This window comes from Mustela lutreola, chromosome 4, assembly GCF_030435805.1.
Source record: "Mustela lutreola isolate mMusLut2 chromosome 4, mMusLut2.pri, whole genome shotgun sequence".
Taxonomy (NCBI): Eukaryota; Metazoa; Chordata; class Mammalia; order Carnivora; family Mustelidae; genus Mustela; species Mustela lutreola.
The window spans coordinates 188,773,512-188,792,989 of NC_081293.1; the positions used below are offsets into that span (position 1 = coordinate 188,773,512).

The window sequence follows — 19,478 nt, forward strand, 5'->3', positions numbered from 1 at the left end:
TCCTTTTAAATGAGCAGATCTGCACAATGTTGACAGAGATGCTACAACTGTCTTGTTAGACCAACATGCTTAACACATAAAATCAGCCACTGCAAGAAGGTGACTGAATTTCTTAAAGGAAGGAATATTCTGGTAGCCATCACAGGGAGAGAAAATTTTGAGTTTAGACTCCATGTGCCTGAGAAACACTGAGATATGTAAGTCTGGGGCTTTTTTGATATTTGACCTTAAATTAAATTCTTAACTCCCATTAAAAGGGTCAAATCTAAATTCACCATACCAAGTGACTATTACACTGTCTGAACAGTATCTACAATAAGGATTCCTGGGGAACTCTGAGAGAACAGGAAGCCCTAGGTGGCAAACGAGAGAGGCTTAACAGCAGAGGGAAAGGGGCCAAAAGGAGTGACCGAAGTTGAGGGTATAGGGTGAAAGGGAGGGAAGGTGAGCCTTAAATTAAGATAGAACAAATTACTGGATCTTGGACATTTTCCCTGTGGGTATTTAGTGCTGGACTTTTGCCCAGAAGATAACCAATTCCTGATCTTTTGTGATTCAAGCATGAGAAGTATACGAAGGGCCACGCAACAGTCCAGCTTCTCTCTGAAGCATCATTATGCAAAGTGTAGGTCATGATCCATTATGGATTATGAAATCAATTTAGTGAGCATGACAAGCTTTTTAAAAAAATTAAATCATATAGAAAAAACAGAAAGCAGAATGCATCACGTATCATAATGTTTTAAACACAACACTGTTCCATCTCATTGTAACCCACTTAATATTTCATTGAAATTAAATTCAAATTATTTCATTTGGAAATTATATAAATTCTAAACTAAAAGTGTTATAAATTTTAGTTCTGTTTCCTTTCTTGAGGTAACAACCCAGTACTATTTATTTCCTCCAAGAATTATACTTGGTCAATAATCATTCCAAGTTGTATACCACATACTTCACTGCTACACAAAATAAGAAGCTTTAAAAACATTTATGACAATAAACTGGCCAATTACACAAAAAATTCTACCAATTTGCTAACCTCAAATTTTATACTGTGTAATAAAATGGATAATGTATATTTTAATATTTTATGAAATTTAATGTAATATTTTGATGTATTCTTACAGCCTGAATTTCTAAATCTCTTACAAAGATATTAAATTATTAATTCTAACAGATAAAATGGAAAAAAAAATACTGTCATCTTTTTTTCCCTTTAAAGATTTATTTATTTTAGAGAGAGAGTGCGAGAAAAAGCAAGCGTGTGTGAGTGGGGACAGGGACAGGAGGAGAGGGAAAGGGAGAGAATCTCAAGCAGACCCCCCACACAAGGAGCCTGGCATGGGACTTGGTCCCACGACCCCAAGATCACCTCTGAGCTGAAATCAAGAGTACAGGCCAGGAAGTTCATGTGCTCTCTGGGGTGTACCAATATCACACATAAGACGATATTTAACTCAGGCAGGAAAGTGTAGGCAGACACTTGCTCAGGCCTCTCTGCCTTCCTCAGAATGGGACTGGGTCAGGGGTGTTGTCTCAAGTTGGGCAGGACTCTAGGCCACACTCAAACTGAAGACCAAAATCAGAAAACAGAATAACATTTCAGCATTTTAATACCCAAATCTCCCAAAAATATAATGCATGTGTGTGCATTAAAGTCTTATCCTGTACACTGTCCCAATTACTACTGAAAGTTTTTTTTTTTTTCAATTTATAAAGAGACAAAAACATTTGAAATCAGTTTCCAAAATCAGAAAACTTTACTTTTCCACACTTCTCAAACTGAAAGCACTGAATACATGCCCTTAAGTTTGGGGGTTTTGCCCTTGCAATTAAGAACGACGGTATTTTGGGGGCACCTGGGTGGCTTTGCCGGTTAAGCAGTTAAACGTCTAACTCCTGATTTTGGCTCAGGGTAATCTTGGGGTCGTGGGATCAAGCCCCATGTCAGGCTCCATGCTCAGTGGGGAGTCTGCTTGAGATTCTTTCCCTCTCCCTCTCCGTCTCCTTCTGTTCTGCCCCCCATTCACACACACTCATTTTTTCTCTCTCTCTAAAATAAATAAATCTTTAAAGGGAAAAAAAAATGACAGTATTTTTTTCGATTTATCTTCTTGATTTATCAAATGTTATTCAGCAATTCAGACAGAAATTGCATTCTCATGGGGCTCCTGGGTGGCTCAGTACGTTAAAGCCTCTGCCTTCAGCTCAGGTCATGATCTCAGGGTTCTGGGATCGAGCCCCACATCGGGCTCTCTGCTCAGCTGGGAGCCTGCTTTCCCCTCTCTCTCTGCCTGCCTCTCTGCCTACTTGTGATCTCTCTCTCTGTCAAATAAGTAAATAAAAATATTTTTTAAAAAATTTATTTAAAAAAAAAGAAATTGTATTCTCAGTATCTTCAGAAAAATATTCCCTATAGTTCTTGGTGGGTGTAACATAACTAGTCAAAGTATTATTAAAATATTGTCATGTACACATTAAATTCTAAATTTCAGTTTTTATTTAAGTTTCTAGTACTTACTCAAGGAGGAGCCATGTAGAACGGCACAGTTGGGACAGTGATAAAGGTCAATGTCAACAGCATGATGTTCTTCTACACCAACACAGCTAGATAAAGAAAAATAGAGTCAATATGTAAATAAGCTGAAAATCTTTACTTAACTACAGCAGATGGTTAGAATTTAGCTGGGAAGTGTACAACAACCTCACCAACAAATTCTGTAGATTACAGAAACATATGCAAAGATAAATTTTATTCTCCTCCCTATATACTTGCTAAATAATTATGGGGCAGAATATGCCCAAATACATGGAAAGTGATTCACATTTATCAACAGTAGAGACATCAGAAGTAATTAGAAGCCATAAGACCCTCAACCATTATGTAAATGCCACCTAGTGTGGACTCATTGTTTGTATTCCCCCAAATTCACATTTGAAGCTGTAACCCCATCAGGGTATTTGGAGATAGGGCCCTATGGGATTAATTAAGACTGAATGAGGTCATAAAGGTAGGGCCTTGATAAAACAGGATTAGTGTTCTTAGAAGAGACACCAGGGGCACCTGGGTGGTACGGTCAGGTAAGCATCCAACTCTTGGTTTTGGCTCAGGTCATGATCTCAGGGTGGTGATCTTGGGGTCACAAGATCAAGCCCTGAGAAGAGTCCCACATCAAGCCTCCAGGGGAGCCCCCCATTAGGCTCCATGCTCAGCATGGAGTCTGCTTGAGATTCTCTCTGCCCCTCTCTGTCCCTCAAACAGACAATAAATTCTAAAATAAAGAAAAGAAGAAGAGGAGACACCAGAGAGCTCTCGTGATCTCTCTCCTTTCTCTCCCTTCCTTCCCACCCCATACCCCATCCCAGCATTCTATTAACGCAGCATTCAGTATTCAGTTAAAATATGTTTCAAGAAGGAGAGGGGAGAAGTATTTGTAGTCAACCAAAAACTGAGAGTTCACCTCCAGCTAACCCACAGTAAAGGACATGCAAAGGACATATTGCTGGCCAAAGGAAGATGATCACAGAGAAGTCTGATGCAAGAAAAAAATAAAAAGCTTAAAAAAGTAATAATAAATATATGGGTAAATTTACATGGATATTCCCTACATAAAACAATGTCATGTGAGATTTAAAAATACACAAAGAACTAAAACACATGACAACAGCAGCATCTGAGTTAGAAGAGAACAAATGGAGTTACGGGTTTCTACCGGAAAGATGATGATTAACACTGGACTTCAGTAGTGAGAATGCCTCCTAGACTCTCTCAGGAGACAACTGAAAAAAGGGAAATTGAAAGTGTAATTTCCATACTATTAACAGTGGGGGGGACAAAGAATTTATTTTAAAAATCAATTCAAAAAAAGGAGGGGAGAAAAAAAGAAAAAAAAAATGGAGAGACTAAAATAAAATGGAAGTATAAATTCAAATATATAAGTACCGTAATTATACCATATGCAAACTGATTAACCTGTTCCAAATAAGACAAAGATCACCCGGCTGGACTTAAACACTACAATTCACTGGTTATAGGAGACACACATAAAACAAGGAACCAGAAAGACTGTAAATAATAGGATGGGTAATTTTTAAAAAATAGTATTAAAAAGTAGTAATTATAGAGTAATTTTTTTAAAAAAGTACAGGTATGTTAAGATTAACCAACAGAAAATCAAAGTAAAAAATATGAGATAGACACACACAATTTAAAGATTTGATTTCCCAGGAAGATGTAACAGGAAGGACCGCATGGGACATTTTGACAACTCTCTCAGTATCTGACAGAATAAAGCAGGTAAAACAAAAATCTATGAAATATATAAGATGTGAACTTCAGGATTAAAAAGCATGGCCTAGGAACACATGGGTGGCTGTTTGTTGAGTGTCCAAATGCTGGTTTCAGTTCAGGTCACGATCTCATGGGTCATGGCACTGGGCTCCTGTGTTGAGCTCCAGACCTCAGCACAAGAGCTCCACACTCAGGGAAGAGCCTGCTTGAAGATATTCGCCCTTTGCCTCTCCCTAACTCTCATGCACTCTGTCTCCCACTCTCTCTCACATAAATAAACCTTAAAAAAATAATAATAATAATAAATATGGGATGCCTGGGTGGCTCAGTGGGCTAAAGCCTCTGCCTTCAGCTCAGGTCATGATCCTAGGGTCCTGGGATCGAATCCCGCATGGGGCTCTCTGCTCAGTGGGGAGCCTGCTTCCTCCTTTCTCTCTGCCTGCCTCTCTGCCTACTTGTGATCTCCGTGTGTCAAATAAATAAACAAAAATCTTAAATAAATAAATAAATAATAAAAATAAAAATTAAAAACATGATCTATCCCATAGATATTTATGGGATAATACACCCGACATCTATAGAACACACATTCTTTCCAGCATACATCAACCATTCATAACAAGCGACAGCACACTGAGCCACAGTCAAAATCTGAAAATCCGAAAATTTAAAAAAGTCTGAAATCTGGAACACTCTAGCCACAGTTCAATTAAGACAGAAATTAATGACAAAAAAGTTAAATGGAATCTTCATGTATTTAAAATTAAGAAACAAACTGCTAAATAACCCATGGGTCAACAGATAAATCATAATGAAACACGGAAAATTATCTAGAAATGAACACTAATAAAAACGCTGCATAACAAAACTTGTGGAAGCAGAACTAACGAACAGAAATGCACAGCTTTAAACACACGTATTGGGGGAAAAAGCTGAAATCAATAAGCTAATAAGCAGCTACCTAAAGAAGTGAAAAAGAACAGCAAAATAAACCTTAAAAACACAGAATGAATAAAAAAGCAGAACTGATGATACAGAAAATGAACCATGCAACAGAGCATCAAAGCCAAAAATTGTTTGAAAACATAAAGTTGGCAAACCTCTCTGGCGAACTGAAGAGATAAGACAAGAATAACCAATACTGGGAACGAAAAGAGGTATAGAACTATAGATTCTAAGACATTAAAGGTAAAAGAGTATTATGAACAATCTTACGCTAAGTGACTAGAAAATATAGATAAAATAGGCAAACCTGAATCACAAAAAACAGAGTATCTGAACACTCCTGGGATTGTTACTTTGTAATTTTTAAAAATTGTCCTCCCAACACACACAAATATCCCAGTTCCAAATATACCCAAGAAGTAATTCCAATACTATATAAAACTTGCACCAGAGAATAGAAAAAAAAAGACTTATTCCCCAACTCATTTTAGTGTAGCACAGCCTGATACTAAAACTTACAAAGAATTATATAAGAAAGGAAAATTAAAAACCACTCTCATTTATGAGCAAAAATGAAAATACCAAGTTTGGTCTATCTCAGGAATCCAAGGTGGTTTTAACTCTAAAAATTTTAATCAGTGAAATTTGCTACATTGACATTAAAAGAAAAAGTCTTGTGACCACTTAAAAAGATACAGGACAGGTACTCGACAAAATTCAACATTTACTTATGATTAAAAGGCGAATAAAACCTCTTAGAAAAATAAGACTAGGAAGCCTGCTGATTCACAGACTTGTGCTCCTGAGGCAAATAATACATTAGATGTTAATAAAAAAATAAAAAATAAATTAAAAAAAATAAATACTAGGGCAGCTCCATAATCCATTAAAGGGTGCTTCCAAAAAATCCTGCAAATGACATGACATTGGTCTCTCTGAGATTAAGAACAAAAGAAGAATGTCTGATGTTACCAGTTTTATTGAACATTAGCTGGTGTGGTAAAATAAGAAAAAGATTTAAAAGGTATAGGAACTAGAAAAGAAAAAAAAAGCAGTCATTTGCAACTATTACACCTATATCTGCAGAAAACTCAAAAGGATCTATAGATAAATGATAATCAATAAAAAGGTTGCTACATAGAGTATCAGCACATAAAAATCACATTTCCCTATATAAACAATATAAAGCTAAACAACGAAATAAAACACCATGTATACCTGGATAAAAATTGTCAAGGGGTCCCTTGGTAGCTCAGTCAGTCTTGATTTCGGCTCATGTCATAGTCTCAGGGTCGTGAGAACAAACCCCACATCAGGATCTGTGCTCAGCATGGAGTCTGCTTGAGACTCTCCCTCTCCACCCCTACCCTGCTCTTCCCTGGACTAGTGCTCAATAAATAAACAAATAGATAAAATCTTTTTAAAATGTCGAGTACACTGGAAGTGAACAAAAACTAGCAAAGACCTCTTTAAGGAAAATTTAAAACATTACTAAGTGATTTTAAAGAAGATATAAATGAATGAAGATATACATCATAGTCATGGATTTGAAGTTCAATAATGTAAAAATATTAATTCTCTGTAAAGTGATTCACAGTTTCAATTTAACCCCAATCAAAATCTAAGGAACCTAATAGCTGATTCTAAAACTGATATGGAAATATAAAGAGCCAATAATACATAAGGCAATCCTACATATACTCTACCAGGTATCAGGATTTATGTGAAAGTTATAGGAAGTGGGGCACCTGGGTGGCTCAGTGGGTTAAAGCCTCTGCCTTTAGCTCAGGTCATGATCTCAGGGTCCTGGGATCGAGCCCCGCATCGGGCTCTCTGCTCAGCGGGGAGACTGCTTCCTCCTCTCTTTCTCTGCCTGCCTCTCTTGCCTACTTGTGATCTCTGTCTGTCAAATAAATAAATAAGATCTTTAAAAAGAAAAGAAAAGAAAAGTTACAGGAATTAAGGTACTGTGGAAAAGAGGCATGAACTCAAAAACAGTCTCATGCCCATACGGACACTTATATGTTACACAGAAGCCACGGCAGAGCAGGCAGCAAGGACAGATTTGTCAATGTAAGGGTCTGAGACTTTTATCCATCTGTATGAAGAAAAAAATGAAATTAGGCACCTAATTCCCAACATTAAAATTTACTGCAAAGTAGATCAGAAACCTTAAAAACACAAGAAAGAAAAACTAAAAAGGCTGTGATAAGAGAGTATGAAACTAGCAGTGTTTGGTTGGCTCAGTCAGTTGAACATCTGACTCTGTCTCGACTAACGTCTGGATCACACGGTTACAAGTTTGAACCCAGAGTTGGACTATGAGCTGCGTGTGGAGCCTACTTAAAAAAAGAAAAAAAGAAAAAAAAAAAGATAATACGAAAATACCCTTATGACTTTTGTACTGGGAAGGGCTATCTTACTCAGAATATAAAATGCCCTGTCCATAAGGTGGGAAAACCCCCCAGTAATTTCAATCATACCAAAATAAAACTGTTCACTAAAATAAAGAATAAAAGGATAAAGCAGAATGGAAGAAGACATTATAGTACAGATCACCATTAAAGGAACTATATCTAGAATATAATAAATTCATACAAATAAGAAGAAAAAAAAACAATAGAAAAAATGGCCAAAGATTTGAAGAGGCACATCATAAAAGGAAATCCAAGTGGCTAACATACACATGGTGAAATGTGCAACCTCATTAACAACTGAGGGAAATACAAATTAAAATTGTAATATAATACCACAATACACCCACCAGACTGGCTAATACTAGAAAGTCTGACGGGACCAAATGTTGAAGACGATGTGGAGCAGTGGAAACTTTTCATGCACTGCAGGCTGGAGCAAATCTAGTACAGCCATTCGGGAAAACACAGCTGCAACAAAACTAAAGAACTGTATTCTCTGACCAAGCAATTTCTCTCTAGGTAAATGTATCTTAGAGAATCTCACACACATGTGCACCAGGATACTTACTGAAACAGAAATGGTTACAGAATCATTATTTGTAATAGTCAATAGTAAAATGAATGAACTGTAGTATATTCTCAAAGTTATAGTGTATACAGATTAAAAAAATGAAAGAACTATAGCCCCATACAATATCTGAACAAATTCTGTAAGTGAGTGATCCGTGTGTTAAAAAGAGAGAGAGAGAGAATACATACAGTGTATTCTACTCATGAAGATCAAAATCAGGCAAAGCTATACTAGAGAGCTTAGAGATTAAACTAAAAAGGAAAGCAAGAAAGAGAGAAATCATAATAATAGGATCACAGTTTCCCCTAGGGAGCTGCACTCTGGAAAGGTGTGTCTTGGGGTCCTGGGTGGTTGTTATGTTTTCTAATTATTCATTAAACTGACGATTTAGGTTTAGACTTGTTTTTGTGTCATTTTAAGCAACCAAAACTTTAATTAAAATGTAGCAATTGAACAACTATAACAAAATACCCCCCCAAAAAATCTTAGAGGTATCTGGATATCCCAAAACAAAACTACTTTCTTGTGTGAACTCCATCCCAAAGATCTGCTACCATACAGTCTTTAAGAATCTGAGTAGAACTCACTGCAATCAAGACTAAAAAGTCAAAACCAGCCATCAAAAATAACATGACATTGCCATTCAAACATTCAATCTGTGTAACTGAATCCTATAAACACACTTCACTTTTGAGTAGAACTGAAACTTGCTTTATTTGTCCAATTTAAATTTATTTCATTTATTTCCACAGAAAGCAAAAGGTGAATATACTGCTTAAAAAGATTTTTTAGGCGCGCTTGGGTGGCTCAGTGGGTTAAAGCCTCTGCCTTCGGCTCAGGTCATGATCCCAGAGCCCTTGGATCAAGCCCCAAATCAGGGTCTCTGCTCAGCAGGGAACCTGCTTCCCCCTCTCTCTCTGCCTGCCTCTCTGCCTATTTGTGATCTCTGTCTCTCAAATAAATAAATAAAATTTTTTAAAAAATAGATTTTTTAACAAAATTTTTAAAAGATTTTACTTATCTGAGACAGACTGAATGAGAGACAGAGGCAGAAGAAGAGGAAGAGGCAGACTCCCCACCACTGGGAATCTGAACCAGACACCATCCCGAGATTCCAAGATCATGACCTGAGCCCAAAGCAGGCACTTAACCGAATGAGCCACCCAAGTGCCCTAAAAAGCTTATTTATTTATTTTTTTTAAACTGAAAGGCTACCAATTTCCAATCCAATAAAATAAACCCTAGGCAAAATTCTCTACACATTTATGTACCATGTCCTGGGCCCACAGTTTCTTACACCCAAAAGGGTTTCTACAACCCAAAGAAAAGGTTAATAATCATTAGATAGGGGATCCAAGCTTCCAAATTTCAAAACTTAAAGTACAAAACTACAGTAATCAAGATTGTGCGGTACTAGCATAAGAAGAGATATACAGAATGCAACAGAATTGAGAACCCAGAAATAAACCCTCACATTTAGGATCAACTGATTTTCCACGAAAATGCCAAGACCATTCAATGAGGAAAGAATTCTTTCCGACAAATAGCCCTGAGACAAACACACATGCAAAAGCCAGCACTGGAACTCCTACCATACACATATACAAAAAGTAACTCAGATAGATCATATACCTAAGAACTAAGAAAGAACCAAAACTATAAAACTCTTATATTAAGTGGAGGAGTAAATCTCTGTGGCCTTGAATTAGCATCCAACCTCAAACACACAGGTACAAAGAAAAAAATTAATGAACTGGACATCACACTATTGCCTCTGGTTTCTGTTTTCTCAGCTAACCTGGTGCGAGAACATGAGCTGAATGTGGTAAGTGTGAGAAAAGAAAGGTGTGAGGAGTGAGGAGTTAGGAAAGAAAGTATAAAATCATTGATCTGAAGAATGAAAGACCCAGAAACACAGTAACATGGCCAGGCTCAGAGTCCACCTGAGGTCTGTGACCATAAATTCCAACTGAAACCACTTCTGCACATAAAAATGTAACATTTTTTTCGGCCATGTTCAACAGGCCCAAGGGAGCAGGATGGGTCTGTCCGGAGTTGGGGTTTTATGGACAAAGACCAGAAAGAGAGTTGAGGATCCTTACAGAGAAGTTAATATAATGATGGACCCTGTGATCCGAGCTGCTGGATGGAAGGGGCATAAAGACAGAAGAAGGTAGTGAGAAAACGGTGAAATGGTCTGCGGGATCTCAGTGCATCCCTATCCCTGACTCAGTGGAGGCCTCGATCAAGTGATCTGTAAGGGATAGAGATTATGCCCAAATAGTGGGATGTTCAGAATCTGAAATATCTGAGGTAGTGTATTCTTTAACACTGATAAGGTTTAAGTGCAGTAACAGCAGGCTAAGATGGAAAAGTTCATGAGGAGAAAGTGAGATGTGTGAGGACTACCCTGTATCCAGTGAGAGTTCCAAACCAACCCTCTCTATCAAGTGAGGTTCATTAGATGTCAGTAGTAGGGGCTTCACTTCAACCAGAACAGAAACTCAAAGCCACAGAAGCCAACTTGACACTTCCAAAAACTCAGATTTGTCTCATCGTACCTTGACTATGGCCACACGTCTCATTCCTAAAAAAGTGACGGCTACACCAAATTAAGTAAGAAAACGATGTTAGATGTGTCCTGGAAAATCTAAACCAGCACAGAACATAAACTCAGCTACTCATAACTAAGATTCATAAATAAGGGCGATTTCCACAAGGCTCAGAGAAAAAAAAAGGAGGATAGGAAAATCAAATTAATTCAGGACACTTTGGGCAAAATTTAGCTAATAATACTTCTCAAAGGTCCCTGGTTCCTCTCTCCAGCTTCCACTCTTCATCCACCATTCCCACAACAATATAATCTCTTATACTATAATGTTAGTGATGTCTTCAGGTTTTGACAATTATAAACACTGAAATGTTTAAAGTTGCAGAATTTAATAGTAAATTTGATACATTTACTAATTTTTATAATAGTAAATTAATAAATTAGTAAATATTAAAAACATCTTAATATAATATGCAATTTTTAAAAATCAAATTAAACATAAAAATTAAGTGTTCCTAAACCAAGAAGTTTATTTCAGATCTTTGAAGAGCACCAAAGGGAATCACTACATACATTTCAGTTTCTCTCCCAGAGGGAGGGATAACTCACCCACCTCTTACCCACCGCTTAACCTCACCCTACATTAAAAGAATTCTAGAATCACTTTGGCTTTAATAGGTATGTTAAAAGCAAACACAGTAGAACACACAAAATGTAGAATTCTGAAAGCAAAATTTGTAAGAATCACTTTCAACCCTTTAGTCTCTCTCCCTCCACTTATTTCTCTGATAAAACTTGCCTTCATATACAAATCGCCCTACTTTTTCCTAACAGCAAAATGTTCAATGTTTATTAGACCAGTGTGTGTGTAAACGCGTGTGTGTTGGGGGTGGTTTTCTATAGAGGTGACAATCTGACCTTTGCTGAATAGCTTCCATCTATAGAAGAACAACCCCACTGCCAAATGGTGAGTGGGACAGTGACAACTTTAGCACTTGCTATTGTCTTAATCTTCTGAAATTGTTGCTTAGCTGGCCCTTTTCTTTCTTTCTTTCTTTTTTCTTTTTGGACACCTGACAAGAACAGAATGGAATTAATGACTAACCAGAATTCCGTAGGATCTGCCAAACATTCTCTTTTTTCCTCTTGGATAATGCTCCCATTTATTTATTTTCTCTCCTCTTGTTGTTGAAAGGGTGGGTGGCCAAATTCTTTAAGATCTCACTGTCCTGTGGACTTCATTAGATATTCCTCTGGCTTCAAAATCTCTCCCCATTCTTCACCTAGCAATCCACACTACCTAGTCTTCAAACCCAACTCAAATTCCAAATTCCTCGCTGGATCACCCTCAGAAAGTCCTTTGACACTTTACTGATACACATTTCTACATATTGATACCGAGCTATTTTATTTTATTTTATTTTTTTTTAAGATTTTATTTATTTATTCGTCAGAGAGAGATTATAAGTAGGCAGAGAGGCAGGCAGAGAGAGAGGAGGAAGCAGGCTCCCTGCTGAGCAGAGAGCCCGATGCGGGACTCGATCCCAGGACCCCGAGATCACGACCCGAGCCGAAGGCAGCGGCTCAACCCACTGAGCCACCCAGGCGCCCCCCGAGCTATTTTATATACTCTATTTCCTGAACTGAGCTCAAGACTTCTCTCAGTACCAAATACAGCCTGCCCACGACACCATGATCCCAGTAAATTTCTACTGGTAACTATGTAGAAAACCTATTTGAAAACCAATACATTTATGATAAAGCTACAGCAACTTTTATTTTTAAAGTCCATTCAGCTTAAATTTTTTTTTAAAGAATTTGGTATAGGAACTAAAGGCAAAAAGTGAGTAGTAAAAAGGGAAAGATCCTTCAACCCAAATATTAGTAGATTTCTCATCCATCCTTGGATGATAGAAGGATGTAGTAATGAAATCCATTCATTTAAAATTTTCCTTCCTTACAAAGTTTTTACCTAGGTATCCAAAGTCTACCTTCTTACCCAAACCACCGAACTACTGACTGCAACCTCCAAAGCCCCCACGTGAACCCCATCAAGGAGGCTAGAATGTGGCCTTTGAGGTGAATTACCTCCAGGAACATAGAGGATAGGTTTATAACCTGCTCTGTATTTCCTTTTATATTCTAATTCTGGAGTCAGTCTGGCTCTTGGGACAGCTACAAGCCAGGCAAGACCCACCCAGCCTAGTTCCTAGCCACACTTAATAAACAAGTGCAAACTAGCTCCAGTGAGATGCACAGATTTTGGAATTAGAAAGATTCGGTTTGATTTTTAGCTCTGGTAGTTTTGACTCTGAGCAAGTTTCTTCAACTCTCTGAGCACAAGTTCCCCTAGAATTAAACAGAACAATGTGTGTTAAGATGTAAGGCCTAGGGCTTAGCAAATAGTAAGCAATGCCATAGTACGTATTTTAAGTACTAACTGGGAGCCACTACTCTTGGGACGTTTCTATCAGATAGCAGTCATAGCTCACAGAGCTCTGGGCTTATTCATGAAGTTTGAGCCTAAGCAGGAAACTTGGCTGAATAGTTGCCTTCAGGATGGCTCTTCAGAACACACTTCAGATCAAATGGCCATTCTTAAAGAGAAGAAGAGAAAGATAATTTGTTTTCAATTTTTGATTAGCTCTGATGGCTGAGTTGTCTGGAGTCAAGCTTACTGGCCTATGCTGGAATCCTGGCTTCTCCACCCCTTAGCTGTGTGACTTTGGGCAACTTACTCTGCCTGCTGCTGTCTTATTTATAAAGATGGAGATAATGGTATTTGTCTCCCTTAAAGAGATAATAATAAAATTAAGCTAATATACATAAGATGCTTCAATAGAACCATGGAACAATAGTTTCACTGGTCCAGAAACCTTGTTTTGCTAACCAGCATTGACTTAATGGACTGAAGTTCCCACTAAGAGTACAAGGATGTCACAGGCATTTCCACTTTTAAATTACATTTCACGCAGTGTGTTATCCCTGTGATACTTTATTACCAGATATCAGCTAAAGTGAATTTTTCCTTTACTATGAATTTTTATAATTTGTACATATGAAAATCAGCTGGTAATTTGTGATTAACTCTGAGGTTCTGAAAAAACCCAACTTCTGTTATTTTCTTGCTGACATATAAAACTATTTTCATAAAATTAGGGGCTTTTCTTTTAAGTTGACCACGGCATATTTCAGCTTTTGTGAACATATTATTTTTGACACATTAAAGCTATTTATTGGTATATTATGTGCTTAACCATGCTTAATGAGGGTTTGGAATGAAACACATACTCTGAACCAAATTCTTTCAGTTCATAATAATCTCGAAAAATCAGACACTTTTTCTGCCTCAAACAGCTGGCTGACACATCCAACTGCTCCGGGGCTTCTAACCTTCTCTCCGACCAGCTGAGTAGGAGCATGTATGTTACTAAGGAATTGAACAAAGAACAGGAGAGAAAGATAAGGGGGTTGAAGAACCAACAGGTGAGCTCACTGGTACAAGACGTACCCCACCACTTAAAATCCAAACTTTCTGTAACAAGCTTCTAGCAAAACTTGTTCCAAGGTAAATTTGTGAAATAAACACACAAATACGTAAGTGAGGATACATTACACTGTTTGCTTCTTGAGTGCAGAAAACACGTTCTTTCTGCTCCTCACTGTGTGACATCTAAGTACAGAGCAGACAATGTAAATGATTTAAATGGATCTTTACCAATAAGCACAAACAAATCGTTCTCTCATGAGGATAATAATTTTTTTTTAAAGATTTTATTTATTTGTCAGAGAGAGTGAGCACAAGCAGGGGAGGGGCAAGCAGAGGGAGAAGCAGGCTCCCCGCTTAGCACGGAGCCCAATGCAGGATTCAATCCCAGGACCCTGGGATGATGACCTGAGCCAAAGGCAGATGCTTAATGGACTGAGCCACCCAGGCGTCCCGAAGGTAATAATTTCTATTAGATTGTTCTAAAGAAAGGAAGGGTACTTTAAATTTCTGAATAACCGAAGACCCAATCATATTTACCTTTCATCATCCTGTGGTTATTCCATCAGCCATTCAACCTCTTAAGCTAATACTTGTACTTCTCTTTGGCAACCTACTTTCTGCCTGTCTAGCCATGTACAAGGCACATCTGCAGAGACTAAGGGAAGGCAAACAATGCCCAGTGGACATGCTATTTCACGGAGACAGACTGTACTTCTGTCCTTACCAGTGAAATGGCAAACAAATGCCATCCCAAAATGAATATGTGACACTTTAAGAACCCTGTAAATTACCTTGGGGGAGAAAAAACTTGCCATGTCGATAAAGGATAAACAGTAGCAATTTCATAATGGTTTGCTTGGCAATGATCTTAAGTTAATGAAAGAAGAAATTTAAAAGTATGTTATCAGTACGTTTATCAGTACATACACTACTGCCTTCATGTGTTTTTGACATAAATTTTACCTCATAACCATAACAAGTAAGAAACATTATGCAAAAATGTATTCTAAAGCAACCTAAATTGAGAAGTACATGAAATGTTTGCTGATTCTAGCTCCTTACTATGGAATGTAAGACTTTCAAGTATTAACATTTCAAAAAAACTTTTTCTAAACTCTTTTAACACTCAGACTCTCTGTGGCTCCCAAACCCAGCTATGCCCCAGAATCTCCTGCTGCTGGGAAGCTGCCTTTCAAAGCTCTGGAGGAAGAGCTAGAGAAAGATCTTGAAGATACAAGGGAAAGCAACAAAAGCCAGTTGCAGAACGGTCCGTGTAACATGCCCCCAACTCCAACCAACCACACCGGTGGCGTGTCTGTATGTAAGTGCATGCTGACTCTCAGTCCGCAACAACATGCAGAAAAGTGGTGACAGCAGCTGCCTCTGGGCAGAAACTGGGAATGGATGCACGATGGAGAAGGAGAACTGCTTTTTGCCATATAACCGTCTATACCTTTTGTGCTGTGCATTGTTTATTTTTAAAAAGAAAAACACATTCTTGAGCCCCACCTGAGATCTACAGAGAAAAGTTAATGGGTGGGGCCCAAGAATCTTTATTTTTAACAAGCTCCCCAGGTAATTCTTTTGCAGCCGGCTCAGTAAAGAAATGGTATTTGGGCATGGAGGCTGGCATAACACTTTATTCACGGCTGCTTCTGATGGGAGCTTTGTTACTCCAACTAGACTTTAAGGTCCTTAAAGACATGAATAATACTTAATAATCCAGAATTTCCTATTCCCCACAGATCGACCTGAAGTTGATTACATAGGGGATGCTCACAAAATATTTACTGACTGACACAAAGCAGGAATTCCAAGCACATCCAGGAGGCATTAGTTTGGGTTACTATTCTGAAACCTGTTTAAATATGAATTTTGCAAATATGGAGGGTTGAAAATGGATGAGGGGGAAAAATAAATAAATGATGAATTTTTCTTTTGAGATCTCATTTTTAAATGTCCAAAGTTTATGTCAATGAAAAAGGATGCAGTATTTGTGCCTATTTAGGTTCAGTCACAGGTATAATCATGTTGTACAGAAAGGGTCCCTATTTGTTACAGATACATATATCTTATGACCACTTATTTTGTTTTCCTCTCATGTTGCTCCTAAGTGTCCCTATCTTGATTTTCCAAACAGGGTATCTCTTTAAAGAATAGAGCGGGATTAAATAGATTATAAACAGATAAAGATTTTTAAAAGACGAACCAACAGCCACCAGTAACATTTCAACCCAGCTGCCAGTCCTATTTCCCATCATGAGTATGGGAAGGAAGGCTATATTCCTTGGATCTAATGACACCTGCAGAAGATTTAATATATTCAGGGCTAAGAGATCACACCCTAGAATAAAAGATAACACCAAGTCATAAACTTTTACACTGAAGACACTTACTGATGAGTCAGCTACAAAAGACAAAAGTCAACTCAAACAGATCTAGTTCCTTCCTGACCTTTCTCCTCCTGTAAAAATCTTCACTGCCCGCATCTATGGGCAGAGATCCAACATTCCATGCTAAGCCATAAGAAAGTATTCCTATTAGAGGACTTCTTGCTGGGACAGAATCTAAAGTTAACATTCTGAGGGGGACCACTAACATCCTTAGCAGGCTTCTTCATTTTCAATGACGAATGAGCTGGGGCTTTGGAACATGGAAAGTTGACATCATCCAGAACAAATGTCCCTACGTGGAATTTCATGTATTATCCAGAAGATCTGCAAGAACATCAATACAATTAAAAATCAGAAGTATCCATCAAAAGTGAAATGGGGACACCTGGGGGGCTCAGCCAGCCAAGCATCAGTTGAGTGTCTGACTCTTGCTTTCGGCTCAGGTCATGATCTCAGGTCCCGGGATCAAGCCCCATGTGGGGCTCCATGCTCAGTGGGGAGTCTGTTTGAGGATTCTCACTCTTCCTCTAGCCCTTCCCCACCCATGCCTTCCCTCAAATAAATAAAATAAATCTTTAAAAAAAAAAAAAAGTGAAATGGGTAGCCCTGAGTTATCCAACAGCAAAGACTAGACCATCCTATTTCAAATCAACACAAGTAAGAGTAATTTAAAACATTATGCCATAAAATGTGTCTTGACTGAGTTTCTCTGGCTGCGCATCTAGAGTCTCTCAAATGTTAATGTTAACATTCCTTCTATCACTTATTTATTATTCCATTTATGCACAACTTGAAATTGCACTTCCAGAATCATCACTTTTTGTTTCTGCTCCACTTTCATCTTTATTAGCACGTCCTCTTTTGATAACCCAGTTTTGCCATGTGTCACGTGGGTTTATCATGGGGAGACAAGGAAACAGCACAACAACACGCTTTCCTGTCTGTGTATAAACTGAAGAACAGATGTGAACCTGCTATTTACACACAGATTTGCTGACCGTATATGGAAGAGCTAGCAACAAAGACTGTACTTTATGCACGGTTAATATATCATGGTGGTTAAAATATGAATTACGTTACTAGGGAAGTAGTGGCAATTAACCGAACCACAGTGCTAACGTGATAGAAGAAGAAATATGTATTTGGTCTCTGTCCCTGATTTCTGGCACCAGAGTACAGAAAATCCTTGTTAATTTCCTGATAAGGGTGAAAATAATGCCTTTTGTTATTCCCAATAAGCTCACTTCAATTGTGCCAGAGTTTATGCTAATGCCTTTTGGTGGGCTCCTTGATAGCTTCAAGAGGAACCAACCACGTGATCGGAGGATTATAACTTTTAGCCCCATTCCCAACCTCTGAGGCCAGGATAAGGACTGGGGATTATATTAATCAGCAATAGCCAAATGGTTTAATCAGTTATGCCTATGAAATGGAACCTCCATAAAAACCCTAAGTGGAGGGGTCTAAGGCCTTTGGGGTTGTTGAATGCATCCACATGCCAGAAGAGTGGCACATCCCAAACCCCAGTGGGACAGAATCTCCCACGTGCGGGCCTCTTCTGGACCTCGCCATAAGTACCTCTTCATCTGGCTATTCATTTCCAACCTTTATAATATCCTTTATAATAAACTAAATGTGTGCTTGGTTCTAAATGTGTCCTTGGGTTCTGTAAGCCATTATATCAAATTACCAAACCCGAAAAGGAGGGCATGAGAACCCCCATTTGTAGCCAATTGAATAGAAGTGTAGGTTACCTAGGAACCCACTATTTGTGACTGATGTCTGAAGTAGCGGGACAGTCTTGTAGGACCAAGCCCTTAAGGACCAAACCTTAAGTGGGTTCTGCACTAACTCACTCCAGGTAGTTAGTGTCAGAAGTGAATTAAATTATAAGACACCCACTTGGCATCCGCAGAGAACTGAGGAATTGCTTGGTGTGGAAAATCCACACATTTGGTGTCAGAATGTGTGACATTCTGCTTACAGAATGTTGTAAGCAGAAAAACAATTTTTCTTTACATGGTAACTGAAATCTGTACATATCAGAACCGTGCTAAGTGAGGACTGCCTATACAGTATTCTCCAAAAGAGCATTTCTTAAACTGTCCCACAGGAATTGAGGTTACTCACAAAATGATTCCAGAGTCAAATAAGGCTCCTTAAGAAGCAAGACACACCATATCACCAGCCTAGCCATCTGAGTACCTTCTCTGCAAAACTACCTCTGAGCCAGGACTACTCTTATTCACCAGGTAGAGCTCCTGTCCCAGGGCAATTAGAATTCAAAGCTACTCTCCAGCTTCACAAGCACTCTGGCTTTAAAAATTCTAACCTTGCCTGCCAGACCTACTTAAATGATATCTGCCAAGTCCCTTTTACATAGCTTGACTCCATTCCTGGCTAGGCTCATCCTATCACAAATGTATCAGAATGACAGAATGGGCAATTTAACAAGACCTGCTGTCTGATTCCCCACTGAAATCTTAAGTTTCTCTCCAATTACAAAAACACAGAAAATTAGAAGCAGTATGTAAGGGAGAGCAGGAAAGTATATTAAGGAAGGAGATGAAACACTACCAATAAATAGCTCTGGTCTGGGGCAATTTAGTACACACACGGTCCAACACATGCCAGCAGCCCATAGAGCAGAGCAAAGTAAGGTCCATGACACTGAGTCATCAAAATTAAATAGTGCAATATTCGCTATGTGAGCGTAACACATCCACCCAACTCCTTCTACAGATAATTGACGTGTGAGGAATTCTACCTCCTGAGCTACTTTTCTGAGGACATTCAACCACATTTCACAATGAGACT

General features: G+C 38.4%; 1 protein-coding gene across 1 annotated transcript in view; it reads right to left on the reverse strand.

Annotated features, from left to right (window-relative positions):
- The window catches only part of KDM7A (lysine demethylase 7A), an 85,429-nt gene that overhangs the window by 44,483 nt on the left and 21,468 nt on the right, over window positions 1-19,478 (reverse strand). Inside the window, exon 2 of the mRNA XM_059172017.1 lies at window positions 2,525-2,610. Within this exon, the coding sequence (XP_059028000.1) occupies window positions 2,525-2,610 (86 nt within the window). The remainder of the gene's footprint in view (window positions 1-2,524; window positions 2,611-19,478) is intronic.